This window comes from Rhodamnia argentea, chromosome 10, assembly GCF_020921035.1.
Source record: "Rhodamnia argentea isolate NSW1041297 chromosome 10, ASM2092103v1, whole genome shotgun sequence".
Lineage (NCBI taxonomy): Eukaryota > Viridiplantae > Streptophyta > Magnoliopsida > Myrtales > Myrtaceae > Rhodamnia > Rhodamnia argentea.
This window is the reverse complement of record NC_063159.1, coordinates 14,104,252-14,125,893: the sequence shown is the minus strand read 5'-3', so window position 1 is coordinate 14,125,893 and position 21,642 is coordinate 14,104,252. Positions and strand designations below refer to the sequence as shown.

At 39.5% G+C, this 21,642-nt stretch overlaps 1 protein-coding gene across 1 annotated transcript; it reads right to left on the bottom strand.

Moving 5' to 3' along the window:
* Positions 1–4,948: 4,948 nt before the first annotated feature.
* Positions 4,949–12,359, bottom strand: LOC115730861 (probable galactinol--sucrose galactosyltransferase 2). The gene is made up of 13 exons (XM_030661488.2): positions 12,176–12,359; positions 10,088–10,295; positions 9,034–9,281; positions 8,625–8,715; positions 8,475–8,523; positions 8,295–8,386; positions 8,074–8,184; positions 7,651–7,773; positions 6,749–7,301; positions 6,262–6,329; positions 5,808–6,160; positions 5,601–5,689; positions 4,949–5,520 (listed from the first exon to the last, which is right to left on the bottom strand). The coding sequence occupies exons 2-13, from the start codon at positions 10,276–10,278 to the stop codon at positions 5,158–5,160; spliced, it is 2,331 nt and encodes a 776-aa protein (XP_030517348.1). The 5' UTR covers positions 10,279–10,295; positions 12,176–12,359; the 3' UTR covers positions 4,949–5,157.
* Between the last annotated feature and the right edge of the window lie 9,283 nt (positions 12,360–21,642).

Genomic DNA, 21,642 nt, shown 5'->3' with positions numbered 1-21,642 from the left:
GTGAGCTCCTCATATAAAAACTGATTACAAAAAATTTCGATTAATCGGTCTCGTTATCTATTGTTTCAAATCAAAACCAAAGCGATGAATAAATAGATAAATTGGCTTGCTCGATCGATTTTTATCGAACATACCCAGATTCTAATTAGAGCAATATCTCGATAGGTAAACATGGAATTTTTTGGGTTGCTTTGATGTGCACATCTCCTGAAGCTCATGTACAGGCACATCATCAGTTAGGGAATACTTGATCCTCCATATTCTAATAAGTCACGTTGGGCATCTTGAGACTGCTTTCATATAGTTGATTCGAAAAGTGATATTATGAATTGCAAGTGAATTCTTAAAGGGAAAAAGCCATGAGAAATCCTAATCTATATCCACTGGACACATTCACTCTGAACTCCTTTTTTTTTTTTTGTGACATAAAAAAAACTCCAAATTATGTCCATCGGACACATTAGCCCTAAGCTTTTTCTTATGACATAAAAGATCTCAAATTTGTACCTGTGTGATACTTTTACCCTCCATCAAGGTTCCGTCAGATGATTATTCAAACAAAATAGCATCGTTTTTATTTCACTTAAGCCATGTGAGTGCCATGTAACATCATTTGCTTTCCGTCATTCATATGAACAAATTTTTAACGGTGATCATTGACAGAGTACAAATGTGTTATACAGGTATAAGTTTGGAAAATTTTGGTGTCACGGAAAAAAAAATATAAATGTGTTGCAGTCGACATAAGGAGACCATAATCAACATTCAATAAGAATCCGTCACATCACTTGACGAACCAATTTCGCCGAACAATTCCCAGGAACCTGAATGATTTTCTTATATGCAATCGTCATGTTTCCCCACTCCTCCCTCCCAATCTCAAACGTGGTACGCCAATGACCGAGCATAGCTTAAGAGACCAAAAGTGCGGTATGTGGTCGCGGGGCAATAACCCTTGCATCAGCTTCTAAATCGAGAAAGCGCATCAGCAACAAGACATCCCTGATCCATTTTCCAGATATATATGCATGCGTATGTGTGTGCATGGCAATCTCCACAATGCTTGCATCAGACAACTTAGTTGCCGTCTGTGTTTCGGTGAAAGTTAGGGCAACCCCCATAAGACCAAACTTATGAGTTCCTCGTCGTCATGCCCTGGGCGTGTGCAAGGCACTGTCTAGAGCATTCACGTATCGATGCTTAAACATATTGATAGAACATTCGTATATTATACCACATCTGTATGTAAAAGCTTAAGCTTTTAGAATAGTTTGCAATGGTCTCACGAAATCTTAAATGGTATCGAAGCAGATGGTTCCGAGTTTAAATCTTCGTAAGTTCATATTAAACCGCGTTCTTATCTAACCGCTTAAGTTTCGCAAAAAGAGCAAATACCAAATATTAAAAGCGCTCAATTCATGTGTGAACATAGTAACCGACGTCAAGCAATTGCAAAGAGTCTAATTCAATCTTAAAGCCAATTTAGTCTTAAACCTTTTGACTATTTGCTAATTTGGTTCATCCGACCAATTTTGACCAAAAATTGCTGACATAGACGTTAGCCGTTCTACGTGGTACGGTTAGTACCGACGTAGATAATTTTTGTAATTTTTTAATAACTAATCTGACTCTTTTCTTGTCTTTTCTTTTCTTTACCATTTTTTCTTTCTTTCCTTTCTTTTTTTAGACTGCGGCAACTCTTGCCTACATTTGGCGAGTGCTGCGACGCCCTCATTTGTGGCCGGGGGAGGGAAACAATGAAAAAGAAAAAAAAAAGAAAAGGAAACAAGGACGGAAATAAAGAAGAAAAAATTCATAAAAATATTGAAAATTTTGTAAAAACTATTGAAGTCAATACCCTCGATGCCACGTAAGATGGTCGACATCCACGTCGAGGATTGCTAACCAAAAATTAATCAAAATGACTATATTGCTAAATTGTCGAAATGTTTAGGATCAAATTTGCAAAAATTTAAAAGATTTGTGACTGAATCAGCGTCCATGTAATAAGTTTGGATTTTTTTTTTTTTGGTTGCGTAGAAACCAAGTCATTGAATGACTCAGACTCATTCGAATTTGGTTACGATGAAATCGGGTTGCAAAAACTCCTCGTGACGTCAACATGGGTGAGAGTTCAAGGCGGACAGAGGAGGAGTTTTTTAGCTTGCGTAATGGACGTTCCATATACGGTTATCCCGACGCCACGTGTGTCGGTTGATGACGGGGACACTTGGGTGGGTTCCCAACCGTTAATGTCCGATGAGTCGATGGTGTGTTCGTGCTGCGGAGGTATGGGGGCCAGGCCAAACCAGCCAAGATTGACCCCAAATCCTGATTTCGGATCGTTGTTCCATCCAGCCAGATAAGGCAAGGGCAAGGAAAAACGAACCTTTAAATGTTTTTGATGAGGACGTTGGGAGTCTCGATTAACCACGCAGTGGGAACGGAGTAGGTATATGCAATTGCTTGTTAGGATTGTCGTCCAACGTTTTGATCCCCGAGGAGGTGTGTGGGACTTGCTTTCTAATGATGATGCAAGTGAAGATGGATGTGTCGGGGTATGCTTGAATTCCTTGGAACACTCAGATTAATCCCGAGCGGTCCCACTAAAGTATAATCCGACGTTCGACATATTAGGTAATAACGAATGTACTCACAAGGGTGCGCTTCGACAATAATAACGTAAGACGGTCCGGGAGGTTATTACATTGGTTACACTAGGAGAAGTGTTTTCCTACAGCCATGTACAATCATACCTCTTATTAGTAGGCGATAAGCATAAACATTGCCCGTATCTCTTTAAAGAAGCAAATCATTGAGGCTACGTTTGGTAATCGGGATAAAAATCGGGATATGATAAAGTATATCTTATCATATGCTTGGCTCCCATCCAGGACAAGACAAAGTATTTATGGTATAAAAGCTATTTTTTTGCAAATAACAAACTTCTCATGTTATAAACTAAAATAACAATTAAATAAGAATCATATTTGAATTCTAAATGTTAAAAAGAAAACGAAACATGAAAAATAAATTTTTGATTTATTATAATATGTTTTTTTATAGATTTTAGTTTCTTTTTATGTTATAATATATATTTTGTGCATATATACATTCACACACTCCATATCTATATTATTACATATTTTAGGTATGGTAGTATAGTTTATTATTTAATAAAATTTTATTAATGAAATGAAAAAAATAATGAAAAAGAGATATAAAAAAAATAAGCAACTAAAAATGAAGTAGAAGAACCTAGACTTTAAGTGAACAAATTCGAACTCAAAAATGATTTTTTAATTCTCGAAGGATGTAAGCCAATAAAATTTCTAAAAAAAATAAACCAAGAAACCTCCGTCTCATTCTCCTATGTATCTCTCGACTCATGTTAAAGTTTCACCACTCCTTTGTAGTTCTTTAATTCACGTCAAAACACTACGAAAATGGCGAAAGAGTAAAAACTTCTTTTCTTCAAAGGTTTCGATTCACATCAAAAAATCTATGAACAAAGAAAAAGAGTCAAAACTTATTCTCCTCCGTAATTTTGTGGGTCATGTTGAAATTTAACTAAAGTAACAAGAGAGGCTAAACTTTTCCTAGTTGCAAATGTGAATGATCATATTTTCTCTTTTACTAGAGTTGGCAGTGAATTATTAAGAGATTCTTATAGTTTATATTTGTGCATTTTCGGGTTCATTTACATTGATATGTATAAATACTAAATAATGAACACAACATGATATGAACATATCATGCTTTATTAATATGATTCACCAAACAATAAATAGGATATGGTAAAATCCTCGAACTTTATATCATATTCTATTCAAATCATATCTTGGCTATAAATGCAGACAACCAAACGCAACTTAATGGATCTCTCCATTAGCTTGAAAGCATAAAACCGATTACCAACTTTTTCTCAAATTAAATTACAAACTAATTTGTAGTTACCGGCTCTTATACAAGCTATTATTTGTGAGATTCACCATCTTTTCTCCAATTAAGTTATCATTTAGTTTTTATTATCAACTCTCGCTTGAGGTGCTTACGGGGCCTATTTGTTTTTCCTTAAATTTACTAACTTACCTATTGAGTTATCGTTGTTGCTCCGCTTCCTTACTAGTTATGTAAAGAATCCCACTAGAATGATGGTGTCACAATATAATAATGAAACACTAGGCATAAAATCAAAGATAGTCCCACCATGATTGCTAAATATTTTTGCCATTCATAACACTTGTGGTTGAGATTGCATCGTTATACTGTTATACTATCGCTTTCTTAAATCCTTTTTGTATGTGAATTGATACCATCTCTAGTTAGAATTATTACCAACTTTTATTTGAATAAGTTGCCAACTAGTTTTACCTTTCCGACTCTTACTCGAATTGACTACCCATGTTTATTTGGTTTATTGTCCGCTTCGCTTTATCTTCGACCAAACAAGAATATCTCTTCACATTTGGAGCACGGATATTCTTCTCTTCGAGGACATGCTGTCTTCGGTGGAACCAATGTGGAAAGACAGTTCACTCTCAAAAGTCAAAGGGTAGGACCAGAACAAGTTCTTGCTGAGATCCTGATCTAGCAACTAAAATCATGGATCCGTTTCTTCGTTATAGCATGTCAAAAGTGAATGCGCTCCCGGTGCTGGCGGAATCAAGAAGATCTCCAGCGATCCCTTCACGAAAAGATGAGGGGCTGTTACGTTATCCTTCGACATTCACCTCTTCCTAGTAGTTCTATCAAGATCGGAAAGTCCTATGAAAGTGATGTTGAATGTTTTCGGTTAGTTCGGTTTGATCAGCCTTACATCTCTCTGGCTAGTACTTCGCCGTCCTCGTACACGACAGTTTGTTCACGCACATTAGAGAAAGAGAGAGAGAGAGAGAGAGAGAGAGAGCACTCGTGAGCTTAAAACAGATCGGGAAGAGAGGCGACAGATTCGGAATTCATTAGCACTTTTTATTAGCATAGAAGGAAAGCATACAGGCTAAGTGATAATGCCCTGTGTCAAAGGGTCTTTTTCCTCACTCCCCTTCTCCAATACCTTGACAATGAAGAAACCAACCCACCATCGCCCTTACAAATCCCACCCCAACATGATCCTCCTCACTCTAATCCAATATTTCATTACTACAATAACAGAGCTTAAACTTGAATCTCCACCGGCCATCTGTACATCTCTTCTTCCGGGATGGGGAGGTTCACCGTCAACAGACCCGTGGCCGAGTCATAGACAAACTCTGTCTCAACGCTGCCCACGGTGCATTTCAATGGCCGCTGAGAAGAGTAGGCGCCGAATCGTCCACATCCCCTCACTTTGAGTGCGATCGTCGCAGTAGGAGAACGGTTCCCGCTGAGGGAAGTGGTCAACTCTGAAGAAGCTTCCCCATCAAAAAGCTCCGGTTTCTTGTCAGAAGCCATGTGGATGTCGAATTGCTCGACGGCACCACCAGAGTTGAACATGTTGAGCAGGCCAATTGGAGCAAAAGAGATGTTAGATGCAATTTCCTGCCGAAGAGAAAGGTCGGTATTAGGAAACCGTATCTTGCAAAGACCGAAATAGTTATCGCATGGCATAGAATTCTTACCTTCAGTGGACAGAAGTGGAAAAGCTCATACTCTAGAACCTTGAGAGTAACAGGGACGGAAGCACCTTTCGGCAGCCGAATCACCTCCCCTGGAATTTCCAACGGTATCAAAATTTGGAACTTCCCTTTCCATTCAGAAATATTCAAGTATCCAAGAAACTCTATATTCTAGAATCATTCTTCGGAATGACAGGTTTATATAATTACCTGATCTGTAGCAATAAACGATAGCCTCTCCATTCCAATTCGGACTGGCCACTTGGGAAATGAGGTCAACATCCGTGGCACGGACAGAGCCTGTGAGGGTACCAGGTGATTCATCATGTATGCGAGTTTTCTTTACAACCTTGCACCAGCCAGCACCTTGGCAGTTGAATACTCCGACCACTCCGGTGCATTTATTCAAGTTCCATATCTTGAGCAAACTGATTCCATCCCGCGCTGGATCAACGAAGAGACAATCACGTGTAGGCCTACCAGGCAATTGTGCACGTAGAACGGATCCATCTGGTAAGACAAGCTTCTTCAAAAGCTCAAAGTTGTGGTTGCCTGGCTTGTCACTGATATATACACATCACAAGAAGAGACACTCCCATTATAACCCTTATCAAGGTCAAAACAAGCACTCATATGGATGATATTAGCATGTGCTCAAAACTACCTCACGTATATTGCGCAGCCTCCAACAGCACGAGCAGCACCATGGTATTCTGCTGCTGGATGAAGACTCTGAAAAAGGAAAACATTTTCATCAGCTTCCCAGGCACACAAAATAAGTAAAAGACGCTACAGCAGCCATTTTCTCATGTAAACAGCAGAAAGACCATGTAGGACAATGGAAAGAACTTCTTATTTTGCAATGAAACAATAGGCAAAATTTCGTCGAGTAAGACTTAGTTATGAGTAACTGAAAAAAGGTAGCAATGTCAAATAGAACTCCCTAATTAAATTGATACATGCTAATGACCTCCCAAGACTATGATCCTGTACACTCTATACGAACTCCAAGGAGGAAGCGGAACACTGACTTATTACCCAAAACTTAAATACCGTCTTCAGTGGGTTAGAAATTAGTAAAGAGATGCAACCAAAACCGAAAAGAGAAGAATTGACTATATGTCAGGGTTTCGCGAATTCTTAGTACTTACATGGAACATATCCCAGTCAGGTTGCATAAACTCTCCAAGGAAAAGCGTGTTATAAGCCACAGACGAAATATGTATGGTGTGGGACGCGGGATCCCTGGGGTAAAAGTCATCAGAAGCTCTCACAATAGCAGTCTGCTTGGCACTATAAATCCCATCTGTATTGTGGCACATGCAAGCAATGCATCCATTGTCGGGAAAGTTTCGACCAATGGAAGCCTCAAGGGCTTGGTTGTAGCTGCGGGTAAGAGACACTCTTCCCCCATGACCAGCGCCTAGAGTCTCGATGATGTTCTGAACATCTACTTTCACTCCGTCAACTCCACATGAAGCCAAGTAGGCATGAAGCTCGTTGTAGAAGTTGAATACCTTCTTTGGATGCACCAGACCCAGGCCATGAACAGAGAGACTGTCCATGACAATGTCTGGCTGGTTGCCAAGTACACCTGGGGACTGGACTGGATATGCCAGAGCAGTGTCATAGTGTTCCATGCCAGCAGCAGCTGGCTTTACTCCGCCCCAGTAACCGGCAAGAGCATGCCATACATAGACAAACCTGCACCAGTTACAAATGTTAAAATTTAAATAAAAATATTTGACCTCTTCAGCCATATATCATCATATTCTAGTCACACAGATACAATCACAAAGCAAATAATCTCATTGGAGCCCAGTAGCTTCAATCTATTACTTTAAAGGCAGGTCTGTAATGTGGTTATAAGCAAAGAGAAGGCATTTGTAGTATGTGCTGGAGAACAAGATTTATATTCACTGCTCGCTTCTTACCTAGAAGGAAGATATTTGTTGAGAGAAAGAATACAAAATGCAGGATATGTTGCGAAATTCAAAAGATCACGAAAAATAAGAGGAATAATTAAAATGAAAGAATCATTCAAGAGACTTACTTGACATTGCGATGCTGCTTGGCTTCATCAACGACATGTTTCAATCCTGAGACCTGTTCGCTATTCTGGCCATTTTTCTGGAATTTTGAGTTTTCTTTAATGCCAGTCAGCCTGCTAGCGAACCTACAACAATCAAAATAAGACAGAAGTGATGGTTACTTTGATTATAGGAAATGAAAAATGAGTGGCAAAAGAGGAAAACAAAGTCAGGAAGACCTCTGCTAATCCTTTAAGAATCTTGTTACCATGTACAGGGCAGTCGACAAAGTTATCAGGCATATACATTCGCAAGTCCTTAAATCGATAAATATGTTTTCCATGCACTAAATTTAGTCTTAAAGATTGCAGTTGTAGCGCCTGATGATGTGTCTGTTTTCCATGGTTACTGAATAGCAGAGTAACAGGGAGGGAGCGGGCTCTTACTGTGCTCCTTCTTGTACAATGGAAGCACTTTCCTCCTTGGCTTTGTTTTCAATCTGCTGCCAACCATCATCAATGATAAGGAATCTTGGAGGTGTCCCTCCCTCAGATAGGCTGCAAAGAGGAATGCCACAAAGTCCATCATCCATCCTCATACCGTATTTTACTCAAGCTATTACTTCAGAATAAAATGCTGAAGCTGAACTTAGGCTCTCATTATTTACCTCCTAAGGCCTTCATCAACTCCCTCTGCTGTGACGTCAGTATAGAACGCATCCCATGTGCACCAACCAAACCAGTCAAGGAAAGAAGGCAACTGGACAAAAACCAAATGAAAAGGTCGAGTAAGTTCTATTCTAATGGAGGCACTGAATCATCTTGGCAATAAATGAGAGAGCACCTACCCTTTTTTTCTCTCGATGAAGGAAAGTTTGCATGTGTTTCTCAACACCCCTGTTTCAGAGTTCAGAAGAATTATTCATGATGCATGGTGCAACTTATAACATTTTAAGATTATTCAACATAATAATTTCATGAAAGTTAGGAGGGCTCACTTCACAGCCTGATTGATAACTTCAAAGGGGTTAGTCCCGGCATGCATATAGACAAGGTAGAGACCTTGGTTCGTTTCAACAGCACTATCTCCTGCAAAACCACGTAACAGGACAAAAAAAACACGTTTTGGTTCTTTCGAGCTCGATTGACTCTACATTGCTCTTCCACAAATGCTATAAGCTCCGGTAATTTGTGTCATGCGAATGCGGTAATTGTGTGATTTATCCAGCCTGACTGTGTTCGCGTCCATTGCATCTTCACCACATGATTTCACATGGTCAGGCGTCTCCATTATTGCCCGATGGAACATGACAGAACTAACAGTTGACATGGCCCCTAATTGAGCGCATATCCAGTGTGTGTATGGTCTACAACGTCTCATACATTTGATGACCATGATCTACTCACCACTCTCAAGGCAGACCTCTAGCTCGTTCTTGTCATTGCCTTGAAGAACAGCACGGAATGGGCCTTCAAGGAGAGGGAGGAAGACTGTATAAATGGTCGATGGATCACCCTGCTCCCCTGTTTCTGTGTTGACTTTGCTCTCTACGAGCATAAATTGGGTCTCAAGCGGGATGTCTCTCCCACTTGTTCCCATTCTCTGAGTCATCCACCAGAGCTTGAACCGGAAGCAGCACATGAACCGAAGATCCCTATCAGAAGATAAGAACAAGAAATTTCAGAAATAGCCCACACAAATCCCAACATTAATTTCTCTTCATCATATTTTAACTCTAGTAAACCTGACCCTCAAATCATAATGTAAGAGAGGAAAATATAGTAGGAGAAGATCATTCTACGAACAGAACTGTTCTCTTATGTCATATCGGTATGGAGAGGTATATATGACATTCAGTGTCCAGAAATGGATCATAAGCAAGTTGTCAATCTTCATTCATTCCAGACTACTTCCAACCAATCTAACTGCAATCAAGCAAGTAGAACCAATTCACTTCCCCATATCCAGTATTACTAGGGGTACAACTAAAGCGTCTGGCTAACCTGTTCTATTAAAAGCTTGGAAGAGTTAAATAAAAAAAAAAGGTCGTTTAAAGCTTGGGAATCTCTCCTAAACTGAGATCCCCCTTGAATGGTATAATATATGGCAGGAGAATTAAAATTATGGCAACATGCTATCTCTTAGCATTAAGCTCATAGTAGAGTTCAATTAAAGCCACAGCAATACATGTCCTCTGCCATTTTTCCAGATAACAACCAAAAACATCAAATTTAATGTACAGATCCTTTTTCAAGAACTTGGATGTATCAAGTTCATTTCAGAATAATTAATCATATTAGATAAAATCCGGCCTCTCATGACTAATATGGTTCAATTGCAGTTGCCATCACTTGCACGGATAAAATCTGAACATGCACATAACAGGATTTGGTCATTGCACAAGTCTACACGTATTGAATAAAGAATGAACATACACAGTAAAGGTGGAATAGTACGTACTCTAAAACACCAACAGGGAAAACATGAAGGCTCTTGCTGTGAGAGGCTGTAGCCCCAATGAATGCACCAGCAACAAGCCCAACTCCAGAACCTGGAGTCACCACAATGTTGTCCGGCACCCCTGTGAGTATGGTTTTTCCGTGAACCACAAGGTCCCCGTCATTGATGGAGATTTTTGGTGTCACCGTCATCGTTGAGCACCTTAATACTGCGAAAGAGCAGACAGACTAAAGAGTTAGCAATTTCAGATACAAAGCCAAGAGTAAATAGCGTGCCTCCTTGAAGCAAACGTTGCCTCAAATAGGAATGATACAGGACAAAAATCAGTAGCAACAAGGATGAACTCAATCGCCCAAACCAATGACAATGTTAAAAGAAAAAAAAGGACGGGAGAAAGGGAAAAAAGCATTGAGGGAACGTCCTAAGAATAACCTAGGGACTTATGTTTCCTGCGAAATGTTACGCGTGCATTAGAATGACCGCCCCGCGACATCCATGAATGGGCAAACCATTTGGGTTGATGCACTGATACTGTCCTCAACATCCTCACCTACCCCGAAGAACAAAAATGGGGAAAGTAAAAGGAAAAGGCAAAAAAAATGATGCTAAAAATATATTATTCCCGGTTTTTCAACCTCAATTTACTATACTGAGGAAGTAACTAAGTAAGGAAAGGAAACAAAGATGAAAGCAAATTTTCCCTGGTCGCTTCAGGGGTTGGTATTCCTGAACATGAATGTTTTTGTCAATGGGAACTTGGAGCCTGGTTTGAACAGTTAGGCCCATCTATTCTCTTTTCCTTCTCCTCCTGGAAGAGGAGGAAAATACAATTTGAAACACAGAAGCCACACTAATTTTGTGGTGTTTGCTCTGTTCTGGATCTTATAGAACATAACAAAACATCGCTTTCCGGGGTTAGACGAAACTATTTTGACCATTACAGAAGCTCCAAGAAGCGAAGCTCCAACTACCGCCTTACCTGGAAAATAAAGGGAATCTACAGGGGTTTCCACGGAAAAATAGGCAAAGAAAAGGAAACGAAACAACTTGCAGCGACAGACGGGGTTTAGAAAAAAAAAAAAAAAACCGCTCAATTTTTCCCAAGAAAAGCGAAAAAAGAGGAGGACGAAAATCGTCTGAAAGAGAGCCGGGGCAGGTCCCATCGCGTGCTTGCGCTTTCGAATTTTAGCTTTGCAAAGCTTGGCATTTACTTCGTCTTTCTAACTATATCTTTGTTCTTCTTTTAGCAAGGAAAATACAGAGAAAATATTCTAGTAGACTGGTCACAAGACATACCCCCCAAGTGAAAAAAGGCAAATAAATCGGAGGAAAAAAGACGAGTATCCTGGGAGATGAGAAGAAGTAGAGCTGAAAGATACACGAGAAAGGAGTCCAAAGACTCAGAACGACCGGATTCACGGGGAGGAAAATTAAAGAAGCGCTCGAACGGGGGTAGGTCCTCCGATGACGACGGCAATAGGTCGAGCAACTTTCGAGACGTCAACCAAAAGGTCACGAGTACGTCTTTTTCGCATCTAGATTTCAGTTGTTTTTCAACTATGCCAATCTCAGGTGTTTTAACTTATCATTTCCGACTGGATCCACCAGGACTTCAGTGAATCGATGCCGATTTCGCCCCAGGGTAACACGAGTCCGAGCTCGAAATTCCAAACGATGTCCAGATGACGACCACCAGAACGCAAAGAAGTCACCAGAACGCAAACAAAAACCACTCAGCGGTCAGAAACCAAATGAAATTTCTCTTAAGTCGGCCTCTTCCGCGAACTAAAAAGTCCTTCGCGAGAGCGGGTGATGAATCTCGAACGGAAGTCCTGATCGTTCAACGACCAACACAGATGAGCTCAAATAACGCCGAAAGATATCAGGCACGTAACTCGACCTCACCATCTCTCTCTCTCTCTCTCTCGGGGAGTTCTCCACAAAGCAGCAGCTCAAAACTCGAAAGCAATCGAAAACACCTCGACTCAAAAGAGAGTCCATCTTCCATGGCAGCGAAGGCCGGCCACACGGAAAATCAGCACAACAACCAAAACCTCAAAACACGGAAACTCTCCACCGGAAACTCACCAGACGATCCCTAAGCGAAAGCGAAAGATCTCTTGCTCTTCGCGGAGGGTCACCGACGCAGACGCAGGGAGACAGCGAGACGAAAGGAGAGATCAGCTCAGGAGAAGCGCATTCCACAGAGGAATGCTTCTTCTCGGAGAGGGAGATAAAGAGAGCGCCCAGCAGAGGAGCACTGATTTCTCACGAGACTACATAGAGACCGAGCAGAGTTTCGTGGCCCTTTTATACCGCGTCGAGGGTTAGACGTCGAGCAAGTTCGAGGGGCGGGAGCCGTTCAGATCGCGACACGTGGGGCCTCCGTTTTGATCGACGCCGCTGGTTGGGGTGTGGAGAAACCAACAAAAGACCCAATCCGAAAAATGGGATGGCCCGACCAAAAAAAAAAAAAGAAAAGTGGGATGGGATGGGATATTTCGAAATTCTCCATCGAATTATTGGGAATTGTTGATTTTTTTTTTTTTGGTCAGAAGAATTGTTGAGTTCGGCGACGATAAACTTGGCCTTCTCTAGTGAATTCTAGGAAGTAAAACAGTCACTCCTGATTTTGGCAAAAATTACTAAAAGATCAAACCCAAAAGAGAAATATCTTAGAACACACACGTCTAGTCAAATGATTGAATAAAGGATTAAATCGACATAAATCTATTCCATCTTAATTTTTTGACCAATAAAAACCTCAAATTAATATACTAGTGGCAAATCTCTCATTTGTTGATTTCATTTTACCATCAAATTACTAAGTTGGATGATATGTGACGATTGACGGGTGTCGATTTTAAATTTTTATTATCCGTTTTTCATAAATGTACTAGTTTGGGTTTTTTCGCCGCTTTAATTCTTGAAAGTTTCTCGCTTTCGTTTTTGCAACTTTACGTGCTCGGTCTCTACTGAGAAAGGATTCCGAATGCTTATTATGTTGAAAATAATAATTTTGCAAATTCATCGACGGATGACGGTTGGTACACGAAAATGTTCCGATTGCAAAAATTAACTCCAAAAACAAATGCAAAAGTCACGGATGGGTGATTTATGTAAAAAAAAAAAAAAAGCATGAATTTTTTTTTTAACCCTTTGGCTGTGGACCGTGGGTGACTCATGCAGTTAATCCGATTGGTGGAATGATTTCAACGGCTCTTGTTTTAGTCAATATCTTACTTCCCCACATCGAAAGCGGCCGAATCAACGGCGACCGCCGGCAGCAACTTTGTCTTGAACCATTAACGCCGTTCTAAAGTGGTGGCGCCGCCCATATATTTGTTTCTATTTTTTTATTTTATTTTGGCCATTCCTTGCGAGTTTTATTTTGGTATTTATTTTTCCTTTTTGAGGGCTGCAGTTAATATTTATCTCTGCTTGGATGGGGGGGGATCGGGAGACCTTTTTGCCTTTATGAAAGGGCAAAAAGATTTCGAAATTCAGCTTTTTATAGCCGCATCGAAGGGGGACAAAAAAAAAATTTGTTCACATCGTCAGGACACGAAAATAGTAAAGGAAATATATGTTTTTGTCGTTTTGCCACAACATGGATTAGCGAATGCCCAGTTGATGTTGTCTGAGGAAGGAAGAAGAGGCAGGTTTTCTGAATTGAAATCGGATCTTTTTGTGGGTGTGCGTCCTTCAAGATGATGAAGTGACCGGAGAACATGGGGAATATGTTGCCCCTTTTGCCTGTTTGTTTTCCCAATCAGAACGCAAATAGGGTGCATTTTCAATGGGTGACGGGGAAAACCCAATTAGAAAATATATTCGCCCGTTCGCTTCGCGAAGGCGTCGACATCTCACGAATTCGACAATATGCAACATTTAGCCTCTACTAAATTTGAGCAGTTCTAATTCCGAGCGGTTGCTTTCACCATGAGGCCATCGTCGTTTCGCATGCTTCTTTCCCCAGTTTTGAAGATTCACATCCACGCGTGGATGAATTGGTGGCCTCAGGATAAGGAGTCGCATCGATTGGGAAATTAAGTGTTTAAGTGAATCGCTAAAAATGGGAGGGGAGGCACTAAGTTGCGGCGAATACGGCAAGGGTGGTGGAGGAAATCGGGGCCATGTGCTTGAAGACATCAATCTCACGCCAACGAAAAAAAAAAACCGATTTACTTCTAATCTTCTTCCTAAGCAGCGCAGGCACGCAAGCAATGTCAAACAAGAAAGCATCCCAAAGAATCATGAGGGCATTCCCTCATGGAATGATAAATAAACCATGAAGTGCTTTGCGAATAATCGAATAATGAGATATCGAAATTTAAGCAATAAGGAGCACGTTTCTTTTATTCTCGTGAAGCACTCCTCGAGCCTTGTTGAGTGAAAAATTCACATGCAAAATGTACGGTCCGGTTTGGATGAGAAGGGAATTCCGAACTTACGGGTGAATCTCTATCAATGAATCTAAACCTCTTAATTCTTTCGGATCAAGTAAGACTCGATTTATAAATCTATGAGAACCAAGCGCTTGATTGCCAGTGTACTTTAATCGCGTATCTTTAGCCCATTCGTCAATGTAACCACCGCCACCGCCGCCACCACCACTACTATTCTTGAGTTTGTCTCATAGGAAAGGCAAGAGCTTATCATGTCTAAAACGAATCGATCCATATATATTTAGACATCTTTTTTTGCCCTCGTGGAGTCAAATATGCTCCGTTTTAAGCATATAAAAAAAAAAAAAAACAACCCAACTCAAAAAGGAGAAAAGGAAAGATTTTACGAGTGCTAGTGCTAATGGGGTTCATCACGATCGGAATGGCATCTCCAATTCTCCATTATAATCAAAACGATCACCTCCTCCTCATCTTTACCTCGGGACGGAGACAAGAGCCGGTCCAAATCGAGACACGTAACCCTTTGGTAACCGGTCCTTGTTGGTTCACGAGTGCGCGGGGCCCACCGAGCAGCGCCGGGGGTGCAATCGCGTCTCGACGCGTTTCGTCTCCACGTCGGAGCCACACGGAGAGAGAGAATGTACGCCCCGTTGAGTGACTCACTGCCACGTCGGATCGGCATGGTAATCCCTCCTCCTCTCGGTCCGCGGCGATTTGGTAGGCGAAACGTTTATACGATCAAACCCCGCAAAAATAAATCACAAGAAATGAGGACGGAATTTACGATTAAAGTAATGGGGACGTGTGGGACCACGACACGTCAGATCTGACAAGGAACGTGTATGTTCGTGCATGTCTTCATGTCTCCATGTTCGGGGCCTCACATGAAACCCCGCCAACTTCTCTGTCGCGTTCTTGCATGTGGAGGAGTTTGCATGTGGATGAGTAGGATGACTCCCGGGATAATTATATATTTTTTTCAAAAAAGTCCTTAGTTAAGCGCGAAGTTTTGGACGATTAGGTGAAAAAATATCAAAAAATTCTAAATCTATATCAATTTAGTCATAAATTTTTTATACTTGTATCAATTCAGTCCTAAATATTTTGTATTTATGTCAATTCGATTATAAACCTTTTACATTGGTAGCGATTCAATCTTAAATCATTTAATTAAATTAGCATAAATATAAAAAATTTAGGATTGAATTGACATTAAAGCAAAAAATTTAAGACTAAATTAGCACTAATAAAATGTTTAGGATCAAATTGGCATGAAAAAAATTCATGACTTAATTGACACTAATACAATAGGTTTATGACTTTTTTGACACTTCTCCCGACGATAATGCAAGACCCATTAATTAGTTGCCAGCCAAAAAAAAAAAAAAAAGAGGAATGGAGTTGTTACTACTTAATGTGGTCCTTTTTGGCCACCACTAATTAATTTGTTCAACGACGATTGAAGATAGTGTGTTCGGCCAGCAAAAAAAAACAGTCGTTGCGAATCAAGTCAGATGAATGTTTTTTGGGAGGGAGTTGGGAAAAATTATCATATAAATACCAATTCAATCCTAAACATTTAAAAAAAAAAAACCTATTTAAGATCATTTATGGCACATTTTACGCTTGTATTATGTTTAAATAAATTTATGACTCATTTACTGAATATAATTAATCCATATAATAAGTCATTTCATTATATGTGAATTAAGAAATGGATTTATGGCCCATTTTGATAGATTTAGTGACCATACCGGAGATTATTGGAGGGACTTGAGCAATAACAAAAAGCACACGACTTTCCATGCATGACGAGGTGTGACCGGAGTCGGTGGATCCTACACCGACAGGAGATTTATACAATTGAGGAGGAGAAAGATGCGATTAGTATTTTAAGGGCCTGAAACGCAATAATATCTTCTCAATGATGGGCGAATTAAATGTGTGAAAGGAAAAGGACCGGTCCTGGGCGGTTTGGACCCTCTGGCCGCCGTTCTTGGCTTATTCTACTCCAACTATGTGCCCACGCACACTCAATGGCGATGTGGTGCTCGACAGCTCTTTGCCTAGACACGAGCGTGTACCTAACTTCATTTTAAATTGCATCGTATGGGTTCCTTCACTGTACATGTGCTTGTGGTGTGGACCCGATTGCCTAGCTTGCGTGGAGCGGCGATTCTCTAGAGCGGGATAGCTATAGCTAGTGCAGTACATTGATAGCCAATCACGATTTTCAGGCCCGTTTGATCTAATGTACACGGCAAGGCTAGCCGGTGTCGAGGAAGCAGTTGCAACACCATGGGACATTTCATCTCCACGATGGAGCGGAAGATAGGTTGTAATGCGATACACGAGTAAATATCCATTTGCAATAGCAAGCGTTGTGTAAATAATTTGTCCGATCGGTTCGATCCATGTATGTTTGATCCAATTTCTGATTAATCAGGGAGATGGGCATGCCATGACAAGAGAAGCCTCACTTCTTATATGTGGACAATGCAGTTTGCACTTCCATGAAAATTAGCTCCGTCAAGTACATGGATTTTTCGACCATGGATTTAATTTTGAAAAAAATTTATTTATTTCAAATGATAACAGGATTAGTTTTCTAATTTGTTTTGTGTAACATGTATTTAAAGGAATAAATAAATGTTTGACTTGAATTTTGGCTTTTAACGTAAGAAATTTGTGATTTTTACACTAAACACCCGACATCTTGACATTTAAAAGTGTTAGAATCTAAAGTCGCCCCAAAAGTCATGTGACACCTACTATAGCAACACGGGAGAAGAGGGAAAATGGCAAGGTCATCTGCCACCCGAGATCATTAACATTTACAAAAGTCTAGATTTGGGTTTTTTTTTTTTTTGGTTATGAATTCTGATTTTCGCTTTTCTCGAGTTTTATTGTTGTACAAGTCCAGTTTCATAGGAGATCGAAGGAGACTTTCGAGAATGCTCCAAACTTAAGATTTATGCTTGTTCGGTCGAAAACCGAGAAGATATTGGGGAACCAACTTAAAAGCAACAGAAAGTAGATATTTTAGTGTGCGCTCATTACTGAGATAAATTCCATGATAGGCCGTCGATTTTGATATGAAGAAGTTAATTTACTCTTTTAGCATGTGATCCCTAAATTTATATGGAATTTGTTTTATTTTGAAGTTGTTTGAGATAGTATGCAGTTGCGACGCTTTTCTTTTTTGTTTTTTTTTTTTTTTGGGAGATGAATGAAATGTTAATTTGAAAAAAAAAAAAAAAACAATCAGTGAAGTAATCCGGTCGAAATTTGCTGTGTGTCAAGACGAACCAACGAAAATCGAGAAGAAATTTTGTAGGGCGAGGTCCATGGAAAGGGCGGTGGAGATTCGTCCACGTCCGTACCAACCCAGTCAGCACGTTAAGCAGCGCCCGTGATGGTCCGACACGTGGGGCCGTGTCCCTCCAGTGAAGTGAAGCGCGCACATGGTGCAATTAGTTTTAGCCCGGCAACGATCGGAGGTCCATTAGCACGTAGCCAAAATAGATAACCTAATTTATTTGGGTCTTAGGGCTACATTTTGTTGTGTGCCTGCTTTGTTGCTTTCCTGCATATAATTCAGCAAAGCTCAATACGGGGCCATCGATTAAAAAATCAGGTTCATTTTGGTTTCCTTTTTTCAATTGCATTTTTATTTTTCTTTGTCAATGGAGCATTCGAAATGATCATAAGAGTCCGTTTGTTTCAGGAAAAAATATTTTTTTCGAATTAACTTTTTCGGACTTTCACCATTTTGGTTCGCCAAAAATGGCTTAGTCAATGGAAAGTATTTTTTCCTTTTGGCCCCTAAAAAAAAAGGAAAAAACATTTTCTAGTCAACGAAAAAATCATGTATAAAATTAAAAAAATGAATTCCTAAATCTAAAGATGTGAAAACACTTTCCAGATTTGTTCCTCTGGAATTTTTTTTTAAACTTTTTAATATTATGTTTTTTTTTTTTTTTATCATTTTAATATTTTATTTTGTAATTTCTTTTTTCTTCATTTTTATTTCTTCTTCGTCCACTCCAAGTCCAGTGGCGTTCCAAACCATGAGCTCGAGCCTCACCTTCCACCAGCGAGCTCAAGGTCGCCCATTGCCGCCGCCGGCCGTTATAGTGGAGGAAGAAGAAAGATAAAGAGAAAGGAAAAATATTGAAAATATGATTTTTTTTTGGTTAAGATAGAGCCACGAGATTGAATCATTTTTCAAATGAAAAACAAACACCAAAAAACCTTTTGAGTCACGTATTATTAAATAAAGGAAAGCAAATTGTTTTACTAAAAATGATTTTCAAAAATCATTTTTCTTTTTTAATTTTTCGTGAAACAAACGCGGCCTAAATCTAAAAGGTGTTTGCTATTTGCTGATCCAAAAGGGATTAATCTTTGAGGCGATGTCGAATCAGCCATCAAGTTTAAGCCTCGCCAAAGTCCGTGAAGGAATGAGATTAACAATCGTATGCGAGCTATTCAAAAGTGAAGATCTTCTTATCCTCAGATCATCAAATCCGAATCCACAGAATGCCACGTCAAATCCAGATTGGATGGGCGATCCAAACACAAGAATCCAGCGGTCAAATCTGGTGGAAAATATTGATCCGAATAAAATAAAATTAGATTTTGAGACATAGGAATACTCATATTAATAATTTATTTAACCCTTCTTTGAAGAAAAAAAAGAAATTGAAAGATCTGAAAATTGAAGTTTTGAAAATGCACAGAATCGTTCAAATATAATAGTTAAAGGAAGACAACTTTTTATATCTCAAAAACTGTATTTCGGATACAACTCTTCGTATCCGAAGAGTGTTCGAATTATAATTAATTCAGACATACCTCTTCATATCCAAAGAATAGTTAATTCGGACACACATTTTCGTTGTCCAAAAGAACTGTTATGTTTGAAAAGTTGCAACTATTTGATATAATTACCTAATTAAAATTATAAAATAAATTTAATAAAAAATAGCTGCAACTCCTACATGAACAATTGCACTATGTCCATGTTGCAACCATTGGACGTACTTTACTAATTAAAATTCTAAAATAAATTTAATAAAAAAATAACCGTAACTCTTATATGAACAATCGCACTATTTCGTTAGGACTCAAAAAAATAAAAAATAAAAATAAAATGATTGTTGATTAATGACAATAATTATTTGCGATTGTGCAAGCGTGCAAAGTACGCCTAATAATCATGTAATCGCGTGCGAATATAGTGGGGTCTAACCCACTTGCCCATTTCTTTATTTGAAAAATTATAGCAACCTTCTAATTAATAAAGACTTATACCCTTCCTTCCATCCTATGTGGAATTGGAAAAAAGGGCACTTTCATTTGTTTTACCAACAAACTTCAACAAAATGTAGATCGGATGGGCGATCCAAACACAAGAACGTTCATACTTAGCAGTCAAATTCAGATTGGATGGGAAGAATATTTGCACTCGGCGACGTTTGGGAATCAAACACGTGTCTTTCCATTTGATTTGCAAAAAGGGCTAGTCGGGGTTCGAGTATTGAACATGCGCCTTTTCATTCGATTCGCGAAAAGGCCCCGTTTGTAATGATACAATATATTAACATAAATAGCATGTCATATTTGAATTACATGTTAAGAGCGAGCAGGAGAAGCCCGATACCTTCATTCGAGGATATTGACAAGAGGGAGCCCAAGTCCAAGCCTATTAAGGTATCCAGTTAGACTTATCTTCACTCAAAAACTTAAGTCAATAAATTATGGACTAACTATGATATATCAACTGCTCAACGCCATACTAATTGTCCACTTTGAAAATTTTCTAACACAATACGTACGTGTATTTTAACATATCGGACGGATGCACAATGTTACAAATATAATAGGAGATTAGGTCAAAATTGTTGGTTGTCGTTGCCCAACTTAAAGTGGGCTTTAAGAACGAATCAAGTGGAAAACAAAGCTTTATATAATCATACTCTTCGTAGTCTCCACACACTTGCCCTATCACTTCCAAGAGAACACTTCTAAAGCTTTGAGAGAGAAAGTTTGCCGATGCTCTACAAAAGATTGAACTATAAAAAATAAAAAAATAAAATGAGAATTCTCCACCTAAAGGCAAAGAGCCCATTGTGATGCTCTCTCTCATCATTAGCTTCGAAATAATAACCTTTGCACAATCTCAACTTTTATCACCATGAAGCATCTAATCCCTTCCGAGCAATGACGTGCTGATCCCTAACCACTGAATAATTTCTCCTTCCAAGTCATGATAAATTCAAAAAAATAAGGAAAAAAAAACGGAAATAAACTATTTCTGGATGGGGAATTACATGAAATCAGAGATATTAGCTTGATGACCATCATATGTTTCCTAAGTTATTGGCTAATAAATGGGTGATCCAGAGACTACCCCAATTTTTAGATCCATCATTCCCTCCCGATTCGAGCCCAAAAACTCCGACTCCACTCCATTCATCCCCACTTATAAAGATACGTGTCGAGTTTTTGAATGGAATTTCTTTCTGGTCAAAGAGATGTAGTCGCGGGGCTACACGACTCGGTACTGTATTTTTATTCGATGGGTGTTTTGTAGGGTCTTTACTTTAAACTCTTGAAAAGGTTTAGAATCGAAATTTATTAAATCATACGAATCGATAACGGCGTTTTGTCTTTTCATAGTTTCCAAAACTCAAAAATGCCTTTTTCTTTTTGTTCGGAAATGGTCGAGCGAAATGCACCTTGTAATGACCTGATCCGATGAGGGCGAGGGGTGATTGCTTGGCTTAGAGGACCCCGAACAAGGAGCAACTCTCAGTAGGTTTTTAAGATGGGAAAGGGGAGTGATAATGAACCAAATTGGCACCGAATAAGGAGAGAACACGCAACTCTCGACTTTGAAACTCCAAAGTCAAGCATTCTCGAGTTAGAATACTATAGGGTTAAGTGGCCTCTTGAAAAAATGTTCACATGTATGTCAAATGACAAAACCGTGAGGTTCAGTATGGGACGGACTGAAACAGACAATATCTCGAATGCGTTAATTTAGAAATGTCACACATCCCCGTAACATCTTCGTGTCCAAGTCGAAGTTTTCGAGGTTTTGAATTCTAACCCAAGCTTTGAACCTCAAACCATGGATCA

Bases quoted from the DNA above. Each gene is read 5' to 3' on its own strand.
- LOC115730861 (XM_030661488.2), bottom strand. From the start codon at position 10,278: ATGACGGTGACACCAAAAATCTCCATCAATGACGGGGACCTTGTGGTT. The intron at 8,387-8,474 runs GTAGGTGCTCTC...GTTTTTGTCCAG, and splicing joins TTCATCGAGAGAAAAAAAGG to TTGCCTTCTTTCCTTGACTG. The intron at 5,690-5,807 runs GTAATTATATAA...TGGAAATTCCAG, and splicing joins CGTTTATTGCTACAGATCAG to GGGAGGTGATTCGGCTGCCG.